General features: G+C 38.9%; 1 protein-coding gene across 1 annotated transcript in view; it reads right to left on the bottom strand.

Annotated features, from left to right (window-relative positions):
• LOC127871812 (kinetochore-associated protein 1-like) overlaps nt 1-21,628 on the bottom strand; it is a 191,347-nt gene that overhangs the window by 99,362 nt on the left and 70,357 nt on the right. Inside the window, exons 31-34 of the mRNA XM_052415014.1 lie at nt 13,267-13,331; nt 6,210-6,323; nt 1,163-1,188; nt 684-785 (exon numbers count right to left, since the gene is read on the bottom strand). Of these exons, the coding sequence (XP_052270974.1) occupies nt 684-785; nt 1,163-1,188; nt 6,210-6,323; nt 13,267-13,331 (307 nt within the window). The remainder of the gene's footprint in view (nt 1-683; nt 786-1,162; nt 1,189-6,209; nt 6,324-13,266; nt 13,332-21,628) is intronic.

The raw sequence follows: 21,628 nt of genomic DNA, 5'->3' as shown, positions 1-21,628 counted from the left end.
ATACCCATGAAGTTGAACAAAAATTCTAGCCATTTGACAAGCATAACACATTGTCAACCAAATTTTGTTTCACAAACAATTTTTATTATCAAGTTCTCACTCAGATAATTATTTAAATATTTGCCCACAGGTATTTCAGTTAATGTTAACCAACCTAAGTACATCATACCCAAACACATATAACTACCCACACATCGTGTACCATTGCATCCTTGGTCTTTTGGTTCACATTATTTGGTTACAAGAGCCACACTGTTCAGAAATGGCCCTTATGCCCATTGCAGCCAGCATAGCTCCAGATCAGTCATGCATGTAATGTATGGATCTACACTGTCTACTAATGAGATCATGAAACCTTGCTTTACTTTATTGCAAACAGGGTAGCATTTAACCCTTTGCATGCTGGGAAATTTGTCGTCTGCTAAAATGTGGTCTGATGAATTTCTAAAATTAGCATTTTTTTAGATTTTTTTTTCAAAGAATACTATCCTTTCGATTTTTTTTTCAAAGAATACTATCAGAATAGCAAACAGTTTGGATCCTGATGAGACGCCATGTTCTGTGGCGTCTCATCTGGATTCAAATTGTTTCCAAAGGTCTTCAAAATTCGGTTCCAGCACTGAAAGAGTTAACCTCCGGAAGCACTGAAAGAGTTAACCTCCGGAAGTTGTAATGCTACTCACCTACAGATTTGCACTGCAGTGTCAATATGTCCATCTGTGGCCAGTTTGATTGCCAACTGACCTTGTAAGGCTATTCTCGACACCTGTAGTATGTCTGCCAATCTGCAATTTATATGCTCATGATTACTGTCATAGTAATTGACCACTCGCCGGCTGTCAATCAAACTCACATAATAATCAATCAGATTTTGTTTATTGCGGCCATATGGTCTGACAAACAAAGACTGTCGGAGTAATGGAATAAGCATTTTATGAAAACACAACTTAGTGGGGAGAGCAATGAGGTATTTGGTGACTGGTCAATTGTTTCATTATCATAATTGTTAATATAAAATAACAAAGGAATGAAGGCAAGCTGGAATATATTTACTTTTAAGGAAAATAAATGGCTTGATAATAACTTTATTAAAAGGTGCAAAAACTAAAATGACACAAACCATATCCATTTTATTATTGTTTAGTTGAAAATTCACACATACCTGTATAACTGGACTGAGGTAAGAGCCTAAAACAGAAACAAAGTTTGCTAATAGGCTAACTGACCTACAGACAGGCCATAACTACAGCTTTGTCACAGACGTGACGTATACCCCCACGTGCCGCATTGACACAGACTATTTTTGCATGATATCTTCAAAAAACAAGAGAAACTTATTTATGGCGATTTTTAAGAATTATTATGTTATTATTATTTATAGCCATTTAGACTTTTGAACTCATGAATTCTTTCACATGACACACCGTCCAATGACTGTGAACAAAATTAATGTACAGTCATTTAAAAATCTCACAATGAATGACATAGTTATGGCCCAGACAAGATCATTTATTGCCATTTTTGATTTTTGTACTAAAAGTGTGACCTTGACCTTGGAGATATCGAGGTAATTCTTTCGTGCGACACACTGTCCAATGATAGTGAACAAATGTGCCAAATGATTGTAAAATCAAATGATTTTAAAATCTCACAATGAACGACATACAGTCAATCTTGTATCTAGAGACCACTAAAGGGAGTAACCAAAAGTGGTCTCTTGATAAAATGGTCTTTAAATAAAAAAAGAATCTAAATATAAACAACAGCACCGCCTTGCGGGTGCAGACCGCTCATCTATTTTCTTTTTAAAGGTGAAGGGACTCTCATTTTCAATCACAAAGGAGGGAGGGTTGGAGTGAAGAGGGGTGTATAGAGGGGGGGGGGGGGGGGGGATTCTTGGGTACGATGGTTGGACAGTATTTCAAACATAAAATAATAAAAATAAATATTTGTGTTTTTTAACCGTTTCAAAAAAAAAATAATTGGGGGGGGGGGGGGGGGGTATAGTATAGTGTGAGGGTGTGGTGGTCATTTGTGACATGATCTTAAAAAAAAACAAAAATAAAATTTAGGGGGGGGGAAATCCTGGGGGGGGGGGGGGGGGTGAGGATTCTTGGGTGCGATGGTTGGACGGTATTTCAAACATAAAATAATAAAAATAAATATTTGTGTTTTTTAACAGTTTCAAAAAAAAATTGGGTGTGTGTGGGGTGTGGTGGTGGGTATAGTATAGTGTGAGGGTGTGGTGGCCATTTGTGAGATGATCTAAAAAAAAAAAAAAAAATAATAATAATATAAAAAATTAGGGCTGGGGGGGGAATTCGGCGGGGGGGGGGGGGTATAGTATAGTGTGAGGGTGTGGTGGTCATTTGTGACATGATCTTAAAAAAAAAAAAATAAAAAAATTTAGGGGGGGGGGGGGGGGGGGGAAATCCTGGGGGGGGGGGGGGAGGGGGGGGGGGGGGGAGGAGGATTCTTGGACGGTATTTCAAACATAAATACCTGGGGGGGGTATAGTATAGTGTGAGGGTGTGGTGGACATTTGTGAGATGATCTTTAAAAAAATGGTATTTCAAACATAAAATAATAAAAATAAATATTTGTGTCTTTTAACCGTTTCAAAAAAACAAACAATTTGGAGGGGGGGGGGGGGGTTATACTAAAGTGTGAGGGTGTGGTGGTCATTTGTGACATGATCTTAAAAAAAAAACAAAAAAAACAAAAAAACAAAAAAAAATTAGGGGGGAGGGGGATTCGGGGGGGGGGGGGGGGGGGGGGGGGGGGAGGGAGGGGGGAGGGCACGGGGGATGGTTTGGGTGGAGTCTATTGTAGTATGTCAGGTAAGAGTAGTTTTGTCAAAGTATCAATCAAATCTAATCATAAATAAAGAAGTTATGGCATTTTTAGCAAAATTTAATAATTTGACCTTGAGAGTCAAGGTCATTCAAAGGTCAAGGTAAAATTCAACTAGCCAGATACAGTAACCTCATGATAGCATGAAAGTATTTGAAGTTTGAAAGCAATAGCCTTGATACTTTAGAAGTAAAGTTGATCGAAACACAAAATTTAACCATATATTCAAAGTTACTAAGTCAAAAAAGGGCCATAATTCCGTAAAAAATGACAACCAGAGTTATGCAACTTGTCCTTTTACTCTACCCTTATGATAGTTTGTGAGTGTTCCAAGTATGAAAGCAATATCTATGATAGTTTAGGGGTAAAGTGGACCAAAACACAAAACTTAACAAAATTTTCAATTTTCTAAGTATAAAGGGCCCATAATTCCGTCCAAATGCCAGTCAGAGTTACATAACTTTGCCTGCACAGTCCCCTTATGATAGTTAATAAGTGTTGCAAGTATGAAAGCAATAGCTATGATACTGTAGGAATATAGTGGACCTAAACACAAAACTTAACCAAATTTTCAATTTTCTAAGTATAAAAAGGGCACATAATTCTGTCAAAATGCCAGTCAGAGTTACATTACTTTGCCTGCACAGTCCCCTTATGATAGTTAGTAAGTGTTGCAAGTGTGAAAGCAATACCTTTGATACTTAAGGAATAAAATGGACCTAAACACAAAACTTAACCAAAATTTTCAATTTTCTAAGTATAAAAAGGGCACATAATTCTGTCAAAATGCACGACAGAGTTATCTAACTTTGCCTGCCCAGTCCCCTCATGATAGTAAGTAAGTGTACCAAGTTTGAATGCAATAGCATTGATACTTTCTGAGAAAAGTAGACCTAAACGCAAAACTTAACCGGACGCCGACGCCATAGCCAACGCAGACGCCAAGGTGATGACAAACGCTCATAATTTTTTTCAAAAAATAGATGAGCTAATAAAATGAATAAAACAATTATTTACTTATAATAAGTTGTATTTGTTCTCTCTAATTCTAAATACAATGTAAATGGCTTGCACGGAGAATGGGTTTTTTCCGACTCCAAACTCATTTGCGATTAAATTTACGTGCACTTTTACTCTCAGCACTTCCAATACCCTAATTTTCTCATTTAACATTAATACTTTCAGTTTTGACATTTTAATTTCTGCATGTAAGTTTATATATATACCTGACTCGATTATAGTACATAGGGAAATAAATAAAACACCTTGATTGAAAACTAAATAAACACGCCTGATTGGAAAATTTGCTAACACAAACTAATTAGCATAATAACAATATCATTTTTTAATGAACAGATTTTGCTACATGTTACCGATTAATAGTTGTTTTTTACATCTCTCGACAACACTGTGAAAATGTTTGTCGCGTTGGCGCATTGTTTCTGCAATAAAATCGGCGATCAAATTTGTCGCTTAACGGCCCAGATAGTAAACTCTTTAACCCGTAGACTGTTGGCAATACCTCACTGTATTATTTGACACCAAAAATTGATACGCAGTCAGCATTAACACAGGTCAGAACCGGTCATCTAGACAAAGGAAAATGGCTGGTGTGAAATCAAAACAAAGGTGTAATCGTTCATGTTATCGGCGTAGATAAACAATCAACACTGAATTGTCCCTGAACGTTCAACAGATTTACCACTTTTACCTTAAAGCGGTCGCTTAATTCAAGACTCGGGCATCAAAATACACTAAAATCAGCAGATGCTGGTCGCGTTAGACAAAAGTCGCTTAATACAATATGAAAATAATAGTTAAAACGCTCAGGCGGGATTTAAAGTGGTCGCATAAGACAAAAGTCGCTTAATTCAAGTGGTTGCTAGCTCAAGATTGACTGTAGTTATGCCCCGGACAATCTCATTTATGGCCATTTTTGACCTTTGAACTCAAAGTGTGACCTTGACCTTGGAGATATTGACGTAATTCTTTCGCGTGACACACCCTCCAATGATTGTGAACAAATGTGCCAAATGATTTTTAAATCTCACAATGAACGACATAGTTATGGCCCGGACAAGCTCATTTATGGCCATTTTTTACCCTTGACTTAACTTAAGGTGTGACCTTGACCTTGATATTGACGTAATTCTTTCGCACGACACACTGTCCAATGATGGTGAACACATTTGCCAAATGATTTTAAAGTCTCACAATAAATGACAAAGTTACAGCCCGGACAAGCATTTGACTTTTGAACTCCAAGTATGACCTTGACCTTGGAGATATCGACGTACTTTTTTCACACGACACACCGTCCCATGATGGTGAACAAATGTACCAAGTCATTTTAAAATCTAATGATAAATGACATAGTTATGGTCCGGACAAGCTTTCGGTTTAAAACACACTAAGTGACCCCTTGACCTAGTTTTTAACCCGGCATGACCCATATTCAAACTTGACCAAGACATCATCTAGATACAACTTGTGACCAAGTTTGGTGAAGATCGGATGAAATTTCGGGACAGACAGACATACCGACCGACAAAGTGACTCCTATATTACCAATGGAAATGGGGGTATAAATATGTATAATTGTTAAGGATAAAGCCAAGTAAGTACCAAAGGTTAATGTTACAAGCTTCTGCCCTTGAGCTCTGACTAATTGACATCAAAATTGAAAAGCTTCTTTCAAAGCATTCAGCACTATAACTTGGATTATGATTAGTCAAACAACCAATAGATGTTGAAACAAAAAAGGTCTGATGACTTATCAACAGACCAAAACACAAGTGCAAAGTTGTATTCCATCCATTCTGATATTTTTTTCGACAAACTGAAAGCTCCTCTGACATTCATGCAGTTAATCAATTGTAGACAAAACCAATAATAGGAAACTATTGGATCCAACAGCAGAAAGCAGAACAAGACCACCGCATAACAGATGCCAACGCTTGACTGCGGGTGCATTTTTGAATAAATGAAAGAAGAAAGCTTGCAAAAATTATTTTCTTTTTTTTTAGAGGTCACAGTGTACTTGACCTTTGACCTAGTGACCCAAATATGGGTGTGGCGTGCAGAACTCATCAAGTTGCAGCTACATATGAAGTTTCAAAGTTGTAGGTGATAGCACTTTGATTTTAGAGAAAATGTTCAAAACCTTGACAAAATGTTAAGGTTTTAGCACAACGCGGACAACACGACAGGAAAACGGACACGACACAACGAGCTGGCTATGACAATATTTCTTTTTTTTTCCCCAAAAACAGCCGAGCTAAAAAATCAACCAATGTGATAACCGTGAAAAACTGATTTTCTTGACAAAACTTAACTTCCCTTTCCACACAACGTACCCCAGTTTCCTGCACAAGAGCCTGGTGATACTTCAGGAAGTAGGTGTCCATCACAAGCTCTCTACTCTCCTCATCCCGGTACTCGTCCAGGCTCATGTACTCTCCAAACTCAGTCTGAAAGGAGGTACAGTTATAGGCTACACAGCTCAATCAAATCTTTCTTGCTCAGGTAGGCATTTTGACGCGTTTGTAGATTCTCTAAAAAATCAATTTCCGAATTATATATTTATTAAACAAATACAAATTTTCTTAAAATAAAATTCATTTTAATTATTAAATACTTACCTGTTATCTCTAGCTTACCTCTTTCCAAGGGAGTTTATTCATCCGGAAAATATTCAAGCGCTGGGAATCGTCCACCTCTATTAAGAATCCAAATCAGGTTAAACATAGTACATGTAACCTAACAGGAAATCAAGAACCACAACTCATCTTTCCTTTACAAAAACATAAAAAGGCGATGAGCGGGGTGGGAGGTGGGACTCATCGCCTTTTTTTGTTTTTGTAAAGGAAAGATGAGTTCCCAATCTAGCTGATTTTGCAGCTGCGGTTCGAAGGTTCGCATATTTTTTTCCCATCACAGCAGAACCCATATACAGGGTTTTCAGCCAGAGATAGTAGATCACGTCCTCTTATATTCTTCGTTAGAACAGTATAGTACTTAATTCTCGGATGGCACCACAGTACTTACGCCATAGAAGAAACTACAGTTTGAGCCACTACAAGAGGACCCAACCTATATAAATTGTCTTGTTGGCACTCAACAGAACGAATATAAAAAGAGGAGAAGGTGGTCGGATTCCTCCAGAAAGCAGCTTGAAGCACTTCAGATGGGAGGCGGAAAACTACAACGGGCGAGGCATGGTATGGTATTGCGCAAGGGGGGGTTAGAGGGTTAGGGTTAGGGTTTGGGTTAGTGTTAAGGGTCGGGTTAGGGTTTGGGTTAGCCTAAACCCAACCCTAACCCTAACCCGACCCCTAATCCTAACCCTTACCCTAACCCTTTTTTAGGGTTATCACCCCTGACCATGCCTCGCCCGTTGTAGTTTTCCGCCTCCCACTTCAGATAGTGGGGTTTGATTAATATAAGTCCACAAAGCCGAAAGAGCTCTTAATTCATGTGGTCTTATCTTAAACAGAGATAAATCCCTGATCCCTGGATGAAAGAGAAGAATAAGCTTTCCTTATAGTTGAGGCTATCCAACGAGAAATAGAAGCCGCAGACACATCGCCCCCCCCCCCCCCCCCCCCCCCCCCCCCCCACTTTTAATGGAATGAAAAGTCTCTTGCGAAAACCTCGAATAGACTTTACCTTATTAAGGTAGAACTTCAAAGCCCTGACCGGGCAAAGGAGTCTATCATCATCTTCATGTCCACAAGTTCTAAACAGACTTGGAACTTTGAAGGGTTTGGAAGCCATAGAGGGGAGTTGATTTTGAGCAAGGAATCCTGACTGACATAACAATGTAACAGATTCATCAGCAGAGTCAAAACGAAGATGACTATCCTCGATAGAAAGAGCATGAATTTCACTTCTCCGTTTGACTGAAGCCATAGTAAGAAGGAAAACGGTCTTCCATGTTAGGAATTGTAATGAAGCCTGATCAAGAGGTTTATAGGGAGCCTTAGTAAGCGAACCTAGCACACAAGCTAAATCCCATTTAGGAGCAAGTGTATGAGATACAGGACGACTAAGTTACATAGCTCGAACAAGTTCCGAAATAGCTGGATCAGCACAGACTTGTGATGACTTAGTAAAAGCCACTGTATGCGAAATCATAGATCTGTATCCTTTGATGGAACTAAGAGAAAGTTTCTTATCATCAAAAAGAAAGATGAGAAAATCCGCTATTTCATCTAGCAGAGGGATTGAGTGGATCAATTTTCCCTCGAACACACCAATATGAGAGAGTATCCAACGAGCATCATAGACTGCTCTGGTGGATTTTCTCCTTGCCAAAGCAACGAGGGTTGAAACCCTGACAGAAAAACATTTATGGGTCCGCATGTAGTCTGCCTCTTTGAGACAGAAGATCTGACCTGTGAGGAAGATTCCTGGGATAATCGTACAGGAGACTGAGAAGATCGTTGAACCAAGATCTTCTGGGCCACCAAGGGGCAATCAAGAGTATCCTGCACGAGCTCACCCTGATTTCCCCCAATATTTGGGGAATTAGAATGGGTGGGGGATAGGCGTAAGCGTCCAGTTGGTCCCACGCGAATGAAAACGCGTCTATTGCCAACGCTGCTGGATCGTAAACTGGACTCACATACAGAGGAAGTCTGTGATTGTGTCTGGTCGCAAATAGATCGACCAGGGGATAACCAAACTTGAAAAAGATCTGGTTGGTCACTTCCTGATGAAGTGTCCACTCCGATGTAAGTAACTGGTGTTTGCGAGACAAACCATCCGCCAGGGCGTTGAGGCGACCTGGTATATATTTGGCTAGAAGATAAATGTTGAGTGTTTTGCAAAGAACAAGTAATTTCCTGGTTTCCAGATACAGGGATTAAGAATATGTTCCCCCCTGTGCCTGGATGTAAGCCACCACAGATGTCTTGTCTGTTGACACCATCACACAAGAGTCTCGAAGATGTGATTAGAAATGAGATACAGCTAGAAATACTGCTCGCATTTCCAGATTGTTGATATGTAGACAAGATTTCTGATGAGACCACAACCCTGAAATTATCAGACTGAGAGGTTCCAGGTGAGCACCCCACCCTTCCTTGCTCGCATCCGTTATTAGATATAATGACGGTTGTGGAGGAAGAAGGGGTACTCCTACCAAAAGAGTCTCCTCGTTTAGCCACCACTGAAGATGAGACACTAAGGAGGGAAGGATTGGAATCTGTGTTAATAGATTGCCCGGAGACCATTTCCAACAAGCTGAGAGATAGTGCTGAAGAGGATGTAGGAAGAGACGTCCCAACTGCACAAAGTCTGCTACTGAGCTCAGGATACCGTTGAGGGAGGGGAATTCTTGAGCTGTTATATGAGATTGGGGCAATACCCAGTTGCCCTTCATCAGAAGGTCTGATATACGTTGAAGTGACACACTGACCCGATTGATGTGGGTCAAGAAATTCATTCCCACGAAAGTAAAGTCCTGTGAGGGAATGAGGTCTGATTTGTCTGCATTGAGAAGGAGCCCTAAGGAGAGGAGTTCCTTCCAAGAGAATTCTAGGTTGTACAGAAGCAATTGACGATCGAGCTGGTGTAAGAGCCAGTCGTCAAAATACTGAAGAAGAATCTCATGAACTCTGAGGTGTGCTCCGACTGCCGCTATTAGTTTGGTAAAAACTCGTCGAGCTGTCACCAACCTGAAAGGCATAGCCCGGAACTGGAAGACTTGGCCTTGAAAGGCAAATCGCAGGTACTTCTGGTAGTTGGGATGTATAGGAACATGGTAGTAAGCATCTTCCAGATCTAAAGACAACCCCCCTTGCAGGGGTTTGATGGAGTTCCATATGAAGGAATGAGTCTCCATTTTGAAAGTTGGTTCGAGAAGATACATGTTGAACACTTTTAAATCTATTACTGGTCTCCAGGAACCATTTTTCTTTTGAACAAGAAAAAGACGACTGTAAAATCCTGGAGAATAAGGGTCTTGAACCCTTTCTACCGCCTGTTTTTCCAAGAGCCCGAGAATGGACCCTAGAATATGTGGATGCTGAGATACCAGCTCTATAGGTACGCGAGAAAGTGGAGGCCTTTTTTGGAATTAAAAAGTCAGGCCTTTTTGTCACAAGAGAATGAACCCATGCGTCTGAAGTAATTTGAAGCCACCGATTTGAAAAGTGGAAAAGTCTGGCACCGACTGGTATTTCCGGCATCGGAGGTTGTGGCGGTAGAAAGGGTAGGGCCCTAGGGCTGATAAGGAGGGGGTCCGCCCTTGCCGGTAGAAGGTTTGTAATTCTTCTATCCCAGCTTGGGTTTGCTCTTTTTCCCAGAATCTTTATGAGAAGACTTGTGAGAAAAAGAAGGTCTGTTATAGGAAGACTGCCTATGAGGACCTGACCGTGGATTAAAAGAAGGCTTTTTAGAGAATAGGTTGTTTCTCTTAGTCTTCTTGAATGCTGGAACTGCTGGTGGCCTAGAAGCAGGATGCTTAAAGACCCCTTGGCATTGTCCAGAGTTGTTTCTAGCTAAAGAAGCATGAAGTTGGTCATCCTTGTCAGCTGTGATTGCTTTTTGTATCCTTCCACCAAAAAGGAACCCTGATGTGAGAGGAGCTGTTCTGAGCGAGTTCATACCAGGTTCCAACAGAAAATCTTTAGGTAAAGAAGCAAGGATAAGATCCTTTGGAACTTTCCATGTTTCTCCTCGTTTTGGAATAGCCTTATTAGCCAATTCCAATGATTGAAGAACAGATAGAACAGTTGAACCAATGGGAAGTCGCGGATCATGACGAGCCGTCGACTTACTAAGCCTGTTGGGATCAAATGTACGAAAAAGTTGTTCTGTCACAGATATCGTCGCATAACGTTAGATTCTGCATCTGAATCAGCCTCGCTCTCTACAACACCAGCATTGTGTATAGAATCATCAGGAACAGAAGTGAGAATATCTTGTACCAGATTGTGATTGTCTGATAAAGGCGAATGATCATCCCCGAAGTCAGTAAACTGATAATGTAAACCGGAAGTTGATAGTAAATTATCAGCATTGACCGGTACAAAATGACCCGCCTAATTCTGTATCCAGGATTCGACAGGTTAGCTGTTGGGCGTACACGACTTGATACGGTAGATGATACCTGTGTTGTTGACACTGACGCCGTAGTGGTGATATGAGCTCCTGAAGATGCAATATATGTGGCAATCAACTTTGGAACCTACACATTTGGCATGGAAACATGCGATTCCATAAAGGAATACGATGGTAAACGACTATACGAAAGGTAGGTCCGATGCTGTCTACGTGAAAGTTGCTGACGTCCTCGTTTCCTACGATGTCCAGATCTGGATCGGCTGTGCTGTCCAGATATGGATCAGCTGCGATGAGATTGAGATCTTCTGGAATACCGTCTCCGTGAGTGACGATGTGATTGCTTACAAGCGCCGCGACGATAACTGCTCGGCGAAGAAGATCGTGTCCGATGTCCACTCCTTGATGAAGAGGATGCATTCGACGAAGAATAGGATGAAGAAGAATAATTTGATGATGAAGACCTAGTTCTTCTTCTTGACCGCCGACTGGTGTTATCAGTGGCAAGCCTAACTGATGACTGTTGGCCGGTGACTGGACCGGACCAGTGAAAGTACCGGTAAAACCGGATATCAATGACTGGACCGGTGACATGACCGGTGACCAGCTGGTCATATCATGATTGGTTACGTCACTGGACAAAGACCGTAGAATGGCGGCTGCCATATGGTCTGACATTGATCCAGTTGTTCCATGATCAATGTCGCCGGTATGCATGGTGTGAGTCATAAGATCTGATGACGATCGACTGACAACAACACCATCTTGCCCGGTACCCAGTGACTGACAATTCCGCTGGTCATCCGTGACCAGTGAAGTCACCGGGTAATCAACGTCGGCTGGAAGTCCATTGCGTTTGCGGCTGATCGACGTCTCCGGCAACCTGCTTTCGTCCAAGTGTAGTAAGCCCACAAATTGCAAAGCGAACATTTGTTATTTAATGTGCAATGGTGCAAGCATGGCAAGTGTCGTGGGAATCCCACCTCGCCTTGATATGACCACAAGAACCTCTACCCTGCAAGTTCATTCTGAAACAAAATAAACAGATAGAACCTACAAAAGACCAAATAATGATTAAAAAATTAAATAAAAAGTTAAACCACAAAATGTAAACAAACAAATGCCCTCAATTACTTATTGGGAAATAGGCACGAATTCCTCGTGGTTCACGTGCTCATTGTACATGAGCGACGCTACTAACAAAGAAACCCAGCAAAAGTAGAAATATGACAATAACTGCAACAAAAAGATATAGAAATATAAACCGAATGATACAAATAAAAGATAAATAAAATTTATCCTTCAAACTCCGACAAAAACACGATGAACAAGACTATTGTCAAGCAATATAAGTCCCCTACCGGCTCCACCATTGTCAGAAATTCCACCATTTTCAGATTAAAAAAAAATAATATTTGTTGCCATAGCAACCAGAATTTTTGACTTAAGAACCAAAAAGAAATGACGTGCATAATGTCCATATAGTCATCTATCCATGTTACAAGTTTCATGAAACAATATTAAGAACTTTTAAAGTTATCGCAGGATCCAGAAAACCACCATTTCAGCAGTATTTTAAGTCTATTCGTTGCCATAGCAACCATAATTTTTGACGTAGGAACGAAATGAAATGAATGCATAATGTCCATATTGACATCTATCCATGTTCCAAGTTTCATGAAAAAATATTAAGAACTTTTAAAGTTATCGCAGGATCCAGAAAAGTGTGACGGACGGACTGACGGACGGACCGACAGACAGAGCGCAAACCATAAGTCCCCTCCGATGAAACCGGTAGGGGACTAAAAAGAACAAAAAAAGTCCTGAGCCTAAAATAGGCGTGCACTCGTGGTTGTCCAGAAAGGAAAGATGAATTGTGGTCCTTGATTTCCTGTTAGGTTACATTGTACTATGTTTAACCTGATTTGGATTCTTTATAGAGGTGGACGATTCCCAGCGCTTGAATATTTTCCGTATGAATAAACTCCCTTGGAAAGGGGTAAGCTAGAGATAACAGGTAATTTATTTATGATATTAAAACATAAGTGATAACTTAATTCTTATAACTTAGTATACTGATGGCCATTCTTGAACCATTACATAGTACAGATAATCCACCAATAAAAGCATTCTCCAGTTTGCATCAGTTTTATAAAAATTCTTATGATTCGAACTGTACCTGCTCACATGTATAAATCCATAACAAACATTCCCTTAGATGATAATTTGTTTCATTAATATTATTACAACAAGGTTATTCTGCTTCAATAAAAATCTCAGAACAAAAAAAGAACACAACTTAAATGTATGAATGTATCCCCCCCCCCCAAAAAAAAATCTACTCACTTGAAGGGCCCTCAGTTTGATATACAAGGCCTCCTCAGTCTGAAGGTCCAGCAACTCAATGTGGTCTGACGGTAGAAAACATCAAGAGAATGAAATAAATGTAGTCTGATGGCATAACAAGAATTAATTGATGTGGTCTGATGGCAGAAAACATAACGCGATTGAAATGATTTGGTCTTTAAATCAGAAAACATAACGAGAAGAAAATGAATGTGGTCTGATGGCAGAAAACATAACGCGAATATGAAATGAATGTGGTCTGATGGAGGAAGAAAACATAACGAGAAAGAAATGAATGTGGTCTGATGGCAGAAAATATAACGCCATTGAAATGAATGTGGTCTGATGGCAGAAAACATAACGCGATTGAAATGAATGTGGTCTGATGGCAGAAAACATAACGCGATTGAAATGAATGTGGTCGGATGGCAGAAAACATAACGAGAATGAAATGAATGTGGTCTGATGGAAGAAAACATAACGAGAATGAAATGAATGTGGTCTGATGGAAGAAAACATAACGAGAATAAAATGAATGTGGTCTGATGGAAGAAAACATAATGAGAATAAAATGAATGTGGTCTAATGGCAGAAAACATTTAACGAGAATGAAATGAATGTGGTCTGTTAACAGAAAACATAACGCGATTGAAATGAATGTGGTCTGATGGCATAAAACATAAAGAGAATGAAATGAATTTGGTCTTTAAATCAGAAAACATAACGAGAAGAAAATGAATGTGGTCTGATGGCAGAAAACATAACGCGAATGAAATGAATGTGGTTTGATGGAGGAAGAAAACATAACGAGAAAGAAATGAATGTGGTCTGATGGCAGAAAACATAACGCGATTGAAATGCATGTGGTCTGATGGCAGAAAACATAACGCGATTGAAATGAATGTGGTCTGATGGCAGAAAACATAACGCGATTGAAATGAATGTGGTCTGATGGCAGAAAACATAACGAGAATGAAATGAATGTGGTCTGATGGAAGAAAACATAACGAGAATGAAATGAATGTGGTCTGATGGAAGAAAACATAACGAGAATAAAATGAATGTGGTCTGATGGAAGAAAACATAACGAGAATGAAATGAATGTGATCTGATGGCAGAAAACATTTAACGAGAATGAAATGAATGTGGTCTGTTAACAGAAAACATAACGCGATTGAAATGAATGTAGTCTGATGGCAGAAAACATAACGAGAATGAAACGAATGTTGTCGGACGGCAAAAAACAGAATGAAATGACCATATTTTTTTTCCTTCTTTGGATGGGTCGGGTAAACGGACCCGTTCCCAACGACCTATGGACCCATTCCCAAAATTAACCGGACCCATCCCAAGAGCACCACCTTGCGGGTGCAGACCGCTCATCTATTTTCTTTTTAAAGGTGAAGGGACTCTCATTTTCAATCACAAAGGAGGGAGGGGTGGAGTGAAGAGGGGTGTTTAGTTAGGGGGCGTGGACATTTACTACATTATCTTCCAGAAAATGCGAAAAAAAAAGCGAAAAAAAAAATAAAGGGGGGGGGGGGTGGGGGTATAGTGTGAGGGTGTGGTGGTCATTTGTGAGATGATCTTAAAAAAAAATTAAAAAAAATAGGGGGGGGGGGGGGGGAATTCGGGGGGGGGGGGGGGGGGATGGTGGAGGGGGGTATAGTAGTGTGAGGTGGTCATTTGTGAGATGATCTTACAAAAAAATAAAATAATAAAATAGAAATAGGGGATGGTGGGATTCGGGGAGGGGGGGGGGGGGGGGGGGTGATTCGGGGGATGGTTTGGGTGGAGTCTATTGTGGTATGTCAGGTAAGAGTAGTTTTGTCAAAGTATCAATCAAATCTAATCATAAATAAAGAAGTTATGGCATTTTTAGCAAAATTTAATAATTTGACCTTGAGAGTCAAGGTCATTCAAAGGTCAAGGTAAAATTCAACTTGACAGGTACAGTAACCTCATGATAGCATGAAAGTATTTGCAGTTTGAAAGCAATAGCCTCGATACTTCAGAAGTAAAGTGGATGGAAACACAAAATTTAACCATATATTCAAAGTTACTAAGTCAAAAAAGAGCCATAATTCCGTCAAAATGACAACCAGAGTTATGCAACTCGTCCTTTTAATGTACCCTTATGATAGTTTGCGAGTGTTCCAAGTATGAAAGCAATATCTATGATAGTTTAGGGGTAAAGTGGACCAAAACACAAAACTTAACAAAATTTTCAATTTTCTAAGTATAAAGGGCCCATAATTCTGTCCAAATGCCAGTCAGAGTTACATAACTTTGCCTGCACAGTCCCCTTATGATAGTTAATAAGTGTTGCAAGTATGAAAGCAATAGCTTTGATACTGTAGGAAAAAAGTGGACCTAAACACAAAACTTAACCAAAATTTTCAATTTTTTAAGTATAAAAAGGGCACATAATTCTGTCAAAATGCCAGTCCGAGTTACATTACTTTGCCTGCACAGTCCCCTTATGATAGTTAGAAAGTGTTGCAAGTATGAAAGCAATAGCTTTGATACTTAAGGAATAAAATGGACCTAAACACAAAACTTAAACAAAATTTTCAATTTTTTAAGTATAAAAAGGGCACATAATTCTGTCAAAATGCCAGTCAGAGTTACATTACTTTGCCTGCACAGTCCCCTTATGATAGTTAGTAAGTGTTGCAAGTATGAAAGCAATAGCTTTGATACTTAAGGAATAAAATGGACCTAAACACAAAACTTAACCAAAATTTTCAATTTTCTTAGTATAAAAAGGGCACATAATTCTGTCAAAATGCATGCCAGAGTTATCTAACTTTGCCTGCCCAGTCCCCTCATGATAGTAAGTAAGTGTACCAAGTTTGAATGCAATAGCATTGATACTTTCTGAGAAAAGTGGACCTAAACGCAAAACTTAACCGAACACCGATGCCGATGCAGACGCCAAGGTGATGACAATAGCTCATAATTTTCTTTTCAAAAAATAGATGAGCTAAAAACACAAAAAAAAATTTTTTTTTTAATCCTCAATCAGGAATTTTTGAGTCCCATTTGGGAAAAATATATCCATTTTTTCGTTGGGAATGGGGCTGGATACTGGCCCTGATTTTTAACAAAAAACACTGTAAGCACTTTCAGGCAGAAGCTATGTCAAGCTGCTTTTAATATGTTATTATAATACAATTGTTAATAATGTCAGTTCAAAGGCTAATGATAGCTTATGTTACATGCTATGCACTCTTGCCGACTTTAAATAAAATTTACTTGACTTGACTTGATGTACACTTGACCGCCGTAAGAGGGTTGTTTATTGTGTTGTTTTCTTTATACTTGATTGTTGATTTAATTTACAATAAAGATAATTGAATCAGCAGGATTCATAATGCACATCTTGTATTCAGCAATTTAAAAGGGTAAAATAATGCAACTAATTACAACACCATCTGTGTTCCGATAGCATGTTGTTGTTTGTGCAAGACTGTGAATAAAAGTTTATGTAGCTTTCCTGTGTCATTTAAAGCTGAAAAAAGTTAAACAAAGTCATTAAAATACCATTCTTCAATTGGTATAATTCACAACTTGATTTTTCCCAATTGGAAGATTTCGCGACTCGTTTTTTTCCTGATTTGGTGATTTCACGATGCGAAAAATTTCCAATGGCATGGGTACCGGACCTGTTCCAAATTGGGTGAAAAAAATCACTGAATGAATGTGCTCTGATGCAAAAAACATAATGCGATTGAAATGAATGTGGTCTTCAGGCATAAAACATAATGAGAATGAACTAAATATGGTGTGATGGCAGAAAATAACATGAGAATACTACTTCATTTTTACAACTTTTAAACTGGTAAAAATGTTCTATTTTAGCAGTCCACTTTTGCAGACTTTTTTTTCAGACAAAGGAAGTAGTTTTTCACAGGAATTAATATACAGTTAAATGTTTTACAAGTAAACTTCAACATGTTGCTCCACATGACTTATGCTTGCTTGCATGTATTTGGTCTCCATGTCCAAATGCATTTTTACTTTAATACAAGAAAACAAGACAATTATATGCAATTTTTTGCAATCACTTTTTTAAACCAATAATATTACAGGTAATTGAATTTTAAAAGTAAATAAAATTATTTTAGAAACAATATGTGTTTGTGACACACAATGTCCCCCTATATGACGTTTGACCTTGAAGGATGGCCTTGACCTTGACCCTTCACCACTCAAAATGTGCAGCTCCTTGAGATACACACGCATTTCAAATATAAAATTGCTAGCTTCAATATTGCAGAAGTAACATTACATGAGCAATTTTGACCCATATATTTGACCTTGAAGGATGACCTTGACCTTTACCTTTCACCACTCAAAATGTGCAGCTCCATGAGATACACATGCATGCCAAATATCAAGTTGCTATCTTCAATATTGCAAAAGTATTCATAAAATAAGCAATTTGGGCCACATATATTTGACCTCTGACCTTGAAGGATGACCTTGACCTTGACCTTTAACCACTCAAAATGTGCAGCTCCATGAGATACCCATGCATGCCAAATATCAAGTTGCTATCTTCAATATTGCAAAAGTATTCATAAAAAAAGCGATTTGGACCACATATATTTGACCTCTGACCTTGAAGGATGACCTTGACCTTTCACCACTCAAAATGTGCAGCTCCATGAGATACACATGCATGCCAAATATAAAGTTGCTATCTTCAATATTGCAAAAGAATTCATAAAATGAGCGATTTTGGCCACATATATTTGACCTCTGACCTTGAAGGATGACCTTGACCTTTCACCACTCAAAATGTGAGATACACATGCATGCCAAATATGAAGTTGCTATCTTCAATATAGCAAAAGTTATTGCAAAATGTTAAAGTTGGCGCAAACCAACAGACCAACCAACCAACAGGGCAAAAACAATATGTCCCCCACTACTATAGTGGGGGACATAAAAATCAAATTCTTAATTTAATGAACATAGTGTTAGTCTCCTTTTAAAACCACCAGCATGTTTGCAACAAGAAGTCACCAATTACTCCACTTTCCAATACCATGAAAATTCTTAGTACCTCATTAAAATCAGAGCTTTGTCACAGACGTGACGTATACCCCCACATGCTGCATTGACATGGAATATTGTGCATGCTGTTTTCACAAAACAGGAGAAGCTAGTTTATGGCGATTTATAAGAATTATTATGCCATTATCATTTATGGCCATTTTGACCTTTAAACTCTTGAATTCTTTCGCATGATACCCCGTCCAATTACTGTGAACAACATTAATGTACAGTCATTTTAAAATCTCACAATGAATGACATAGTTATGGCCCAAACAAGCTCATTTATGGCCATTTTTGACTTTTGAACTCCAAGTGTAACCTTGACCTGGGAGATATCGACGTTATTCTTTCGCATGAATCACCGTCCAATAATTGTGAACAAATGTACTGAGTAATTTTTAAATCTCACAATGAATGACATATTTATGGCCCAGACAAGATCATTTATGGTAATTTTTTACCTTTGAACTCAAAGTGTGACCTTGGCCTAGGAGATATCGAAGTAATTCTTTCGCATGACACAACGTCCAATAATGGTGTACAAATGTACTGAGTAATTTTAAAATCTCGCAATGAATGACATAGTTATGGCCCAGACAAGATCATTCATGGCCATTTTTGACCTTTGAACTAAAAGTGTGACCTTAACCATGCAGATATCGACATAATTCTTTTCCATGACACACAACCCAATGATGATGAACAAATGTGCCAATAGATTTAAAAATCTCACAATGAACGACATAGTTATGGCCCAGACAAGCTCATTTATGGCCATTTTTGACCTTTGAACTCAAAGTGTGACCTTGACCTTGGAGATATCGATGTAATTCTTTAGCATGACAAACCATATAATGATGGTGAACAAATGTGCCAAAATGATTTTAAAATCCCACAATGAACGACAAAGTTATGGCCCGGACAAGCTCATTTATGGCCATTTTTGATCTTTGAACTTAAAGTGTGACCTTGACCTTGACATCGACGTAATTCTTTCGCTTGATACACCGCCCAATGATTGTGAACAAAGATGCCAAATGATTTTAAAGTCTCACAATAAATGACAAAGTTATGGCCCAGACAAGCTTATTTATGGGCAACTCCAGGTGTGACATTGACCTTGGAGATATCAACGTACTTCTTTCGCATGACACACCGTCCCATGATGGTGAACAAATGTACCAAGTCATTTTAAAATCTAACAACAAGAGCACCGCCTTGCGGGTGCAGACCGCTCATCTATTTTCTTTTTAAAGGTGAAGGGACTCTCAATTTCAATCACAAAGGAGGGAGGGGTGGAGTGAAGAGGGGTGTATAGTGTGGGGGTGTGGACATTTTATTACATTATCTTCCAAAAATGCGAAAAAAAATGGGGGGGAGGGGGGTTGGGGATTCTTGGGTGCAATGGTTGGACGGTATTTAAAAAATAAAATAATAAAAATAAATATTTGTGTTTTTTAACCGTTAAAAAAAAAGGGGGTGGGGTGGGGGTATAGTGTGAGGGTGTGGTGGTCATTTGTGGAGGAGGGCACGGGGAATGGTTTGGGTGGAGTCTATTGTGGTATGTCAGGTAAGAGTATGTCAGGTAGGAGTAGTTTTGTCAAAGTATCAATCAATCTAATCATAAATAAAGATGTTATGGCAATTTTAGCAAAATTTAATAATTTGACCTTGAGAGTCAAGGTCATTCAAAGGTCAAGGTAAAATTCAACTTGCCAGGTACAGTAACCTTATGATAGCATGAAAGTATTTGAAGTTTGAAAGCAATAGCCTTGATACTTTAGAAGTAAAGTGGATGGAAACACAAAATTTAACCATATATTCAAAGTTACTTAGTCAAAAAAGGGCCATAATTCTGTCAAAATGACAACCAGAGTTATGCAACTTGTCCTTTTACTGTACCCTTATGATAGTTCGCGAGTGTTCTAAGTATGAAAGCAATATCTATGATACTTTAGGGGTAAAGTGGACCAAAACACAAAACTTAACCAAATTTTCAATTTTCTAAGTATAAAGGGCACATAATTCCGTCCAAATTCCAGTCAGAGTTACATAACTTTGCCTGCACAGTCCCCTTATGATAGTTAATAAGTGTTGCAAGTATGAAAGCAATAGCTTTGATACTGTAGGAATAAAGTGGACCTTAACACAAAACTTAACCAAAATTTTCAATTTTCTAAGTATAAAAAGGGCACATAATTCTGTCAAAATGCACGCCAGAGTTATCTAACTTTGCCTGCCCAGTCCCCTCATGATAGTAAGTAAGTGTATCAAGTTTGAATGCAATAGCATTGATACTTTCTGAGAAATGTGGACCTAAACGCAAAACTTAACCGGACGCCAACGCCGACGCTAAGATGATGACAATAGCTCATTTTTTTTTTTCAAAAAATAGATGAGCTAATAAATGACATAATTATGGTCCAGACAAACTTTCAGTTTAAAACACACTAAGTGACCCCATGACCTAGTTTTTGAACCGGCATGACCCATATTCAAACTTAACCTAGACATCATCTAGATACAACTTCTGACCAAGTTTGGTTAAGATCGGATGAAATTTTTGGGACAGACAGCCACGACCGACTGACAAAGTGACTCTTATATAGCCACCATTACCAATCTAAATTTTCAGACATCCATTTTTTTAGCCAAAACAAATACCGTATTTTACCATGTATAGCCCGCTCCCATGTATCACGCTTGCGATTCTTATAAGCCAAAATGGAGAAAAAAAAATAAATTCAAGACCAAAAACCTGAAAATTGGGCCGAAAATGGCCGCCATTCTTATATTGCGCAATCATTTAATCTGAGTTTTTCGTGCGCTTTATTTTTTGTTTTAAAGAAGGGAGCGTTTATACGATCAGGAGCATGGGTTGCATAGCACTATATTTTCGACAATTTTTAAGATTATTCTCTCGAGAACACCGTATATGTCCTTATTGCAGCGCACTGCGCGTGTTTTTTCAAGACCCCTGCGCGTTAAATTCGAACCACTATTACCTATTCCTCACATTTGAACAGTGTAACATTTTCATAACCTGCCACTCACAACATCGTATGACATAGTCTTCTGCAGACCCGCAACATCCAATTATACGCAAATCGTCCGTGGATCCCATTTTATTTTTCATCGACTTAAATATTTCCCCATTAAGAGATGCTCACCATTTAATCCAGTTTGACCCGGTATTTCACGCTTTCACTGTGTCTAGTTGATCCGTATTTATAGTGAGACAAACAATACACTGGAACGCTCAATTCCATACAGTTGGCGTTATCAGCGTAAAGCC

The sequence above is a fragment of the Dreissena polymorpha genome, chromosome 3 (assembly GCF_020536995.1).
Source record: "Dreissena polymorpha isolate Duluth1 chromosome 3, UMN_Dpol_1.0, whole genome shotgun sequence".
NCBI classification, from domain to species: Eukaryota; Metazoa; Mollusca; class Bivalvia; order Myida; family Dreissenidae; genus Dreissena; species Dreissena polymorpha.
This window is presented reverse-complemented; position numbering and strand designations above follow the sequence as displayed.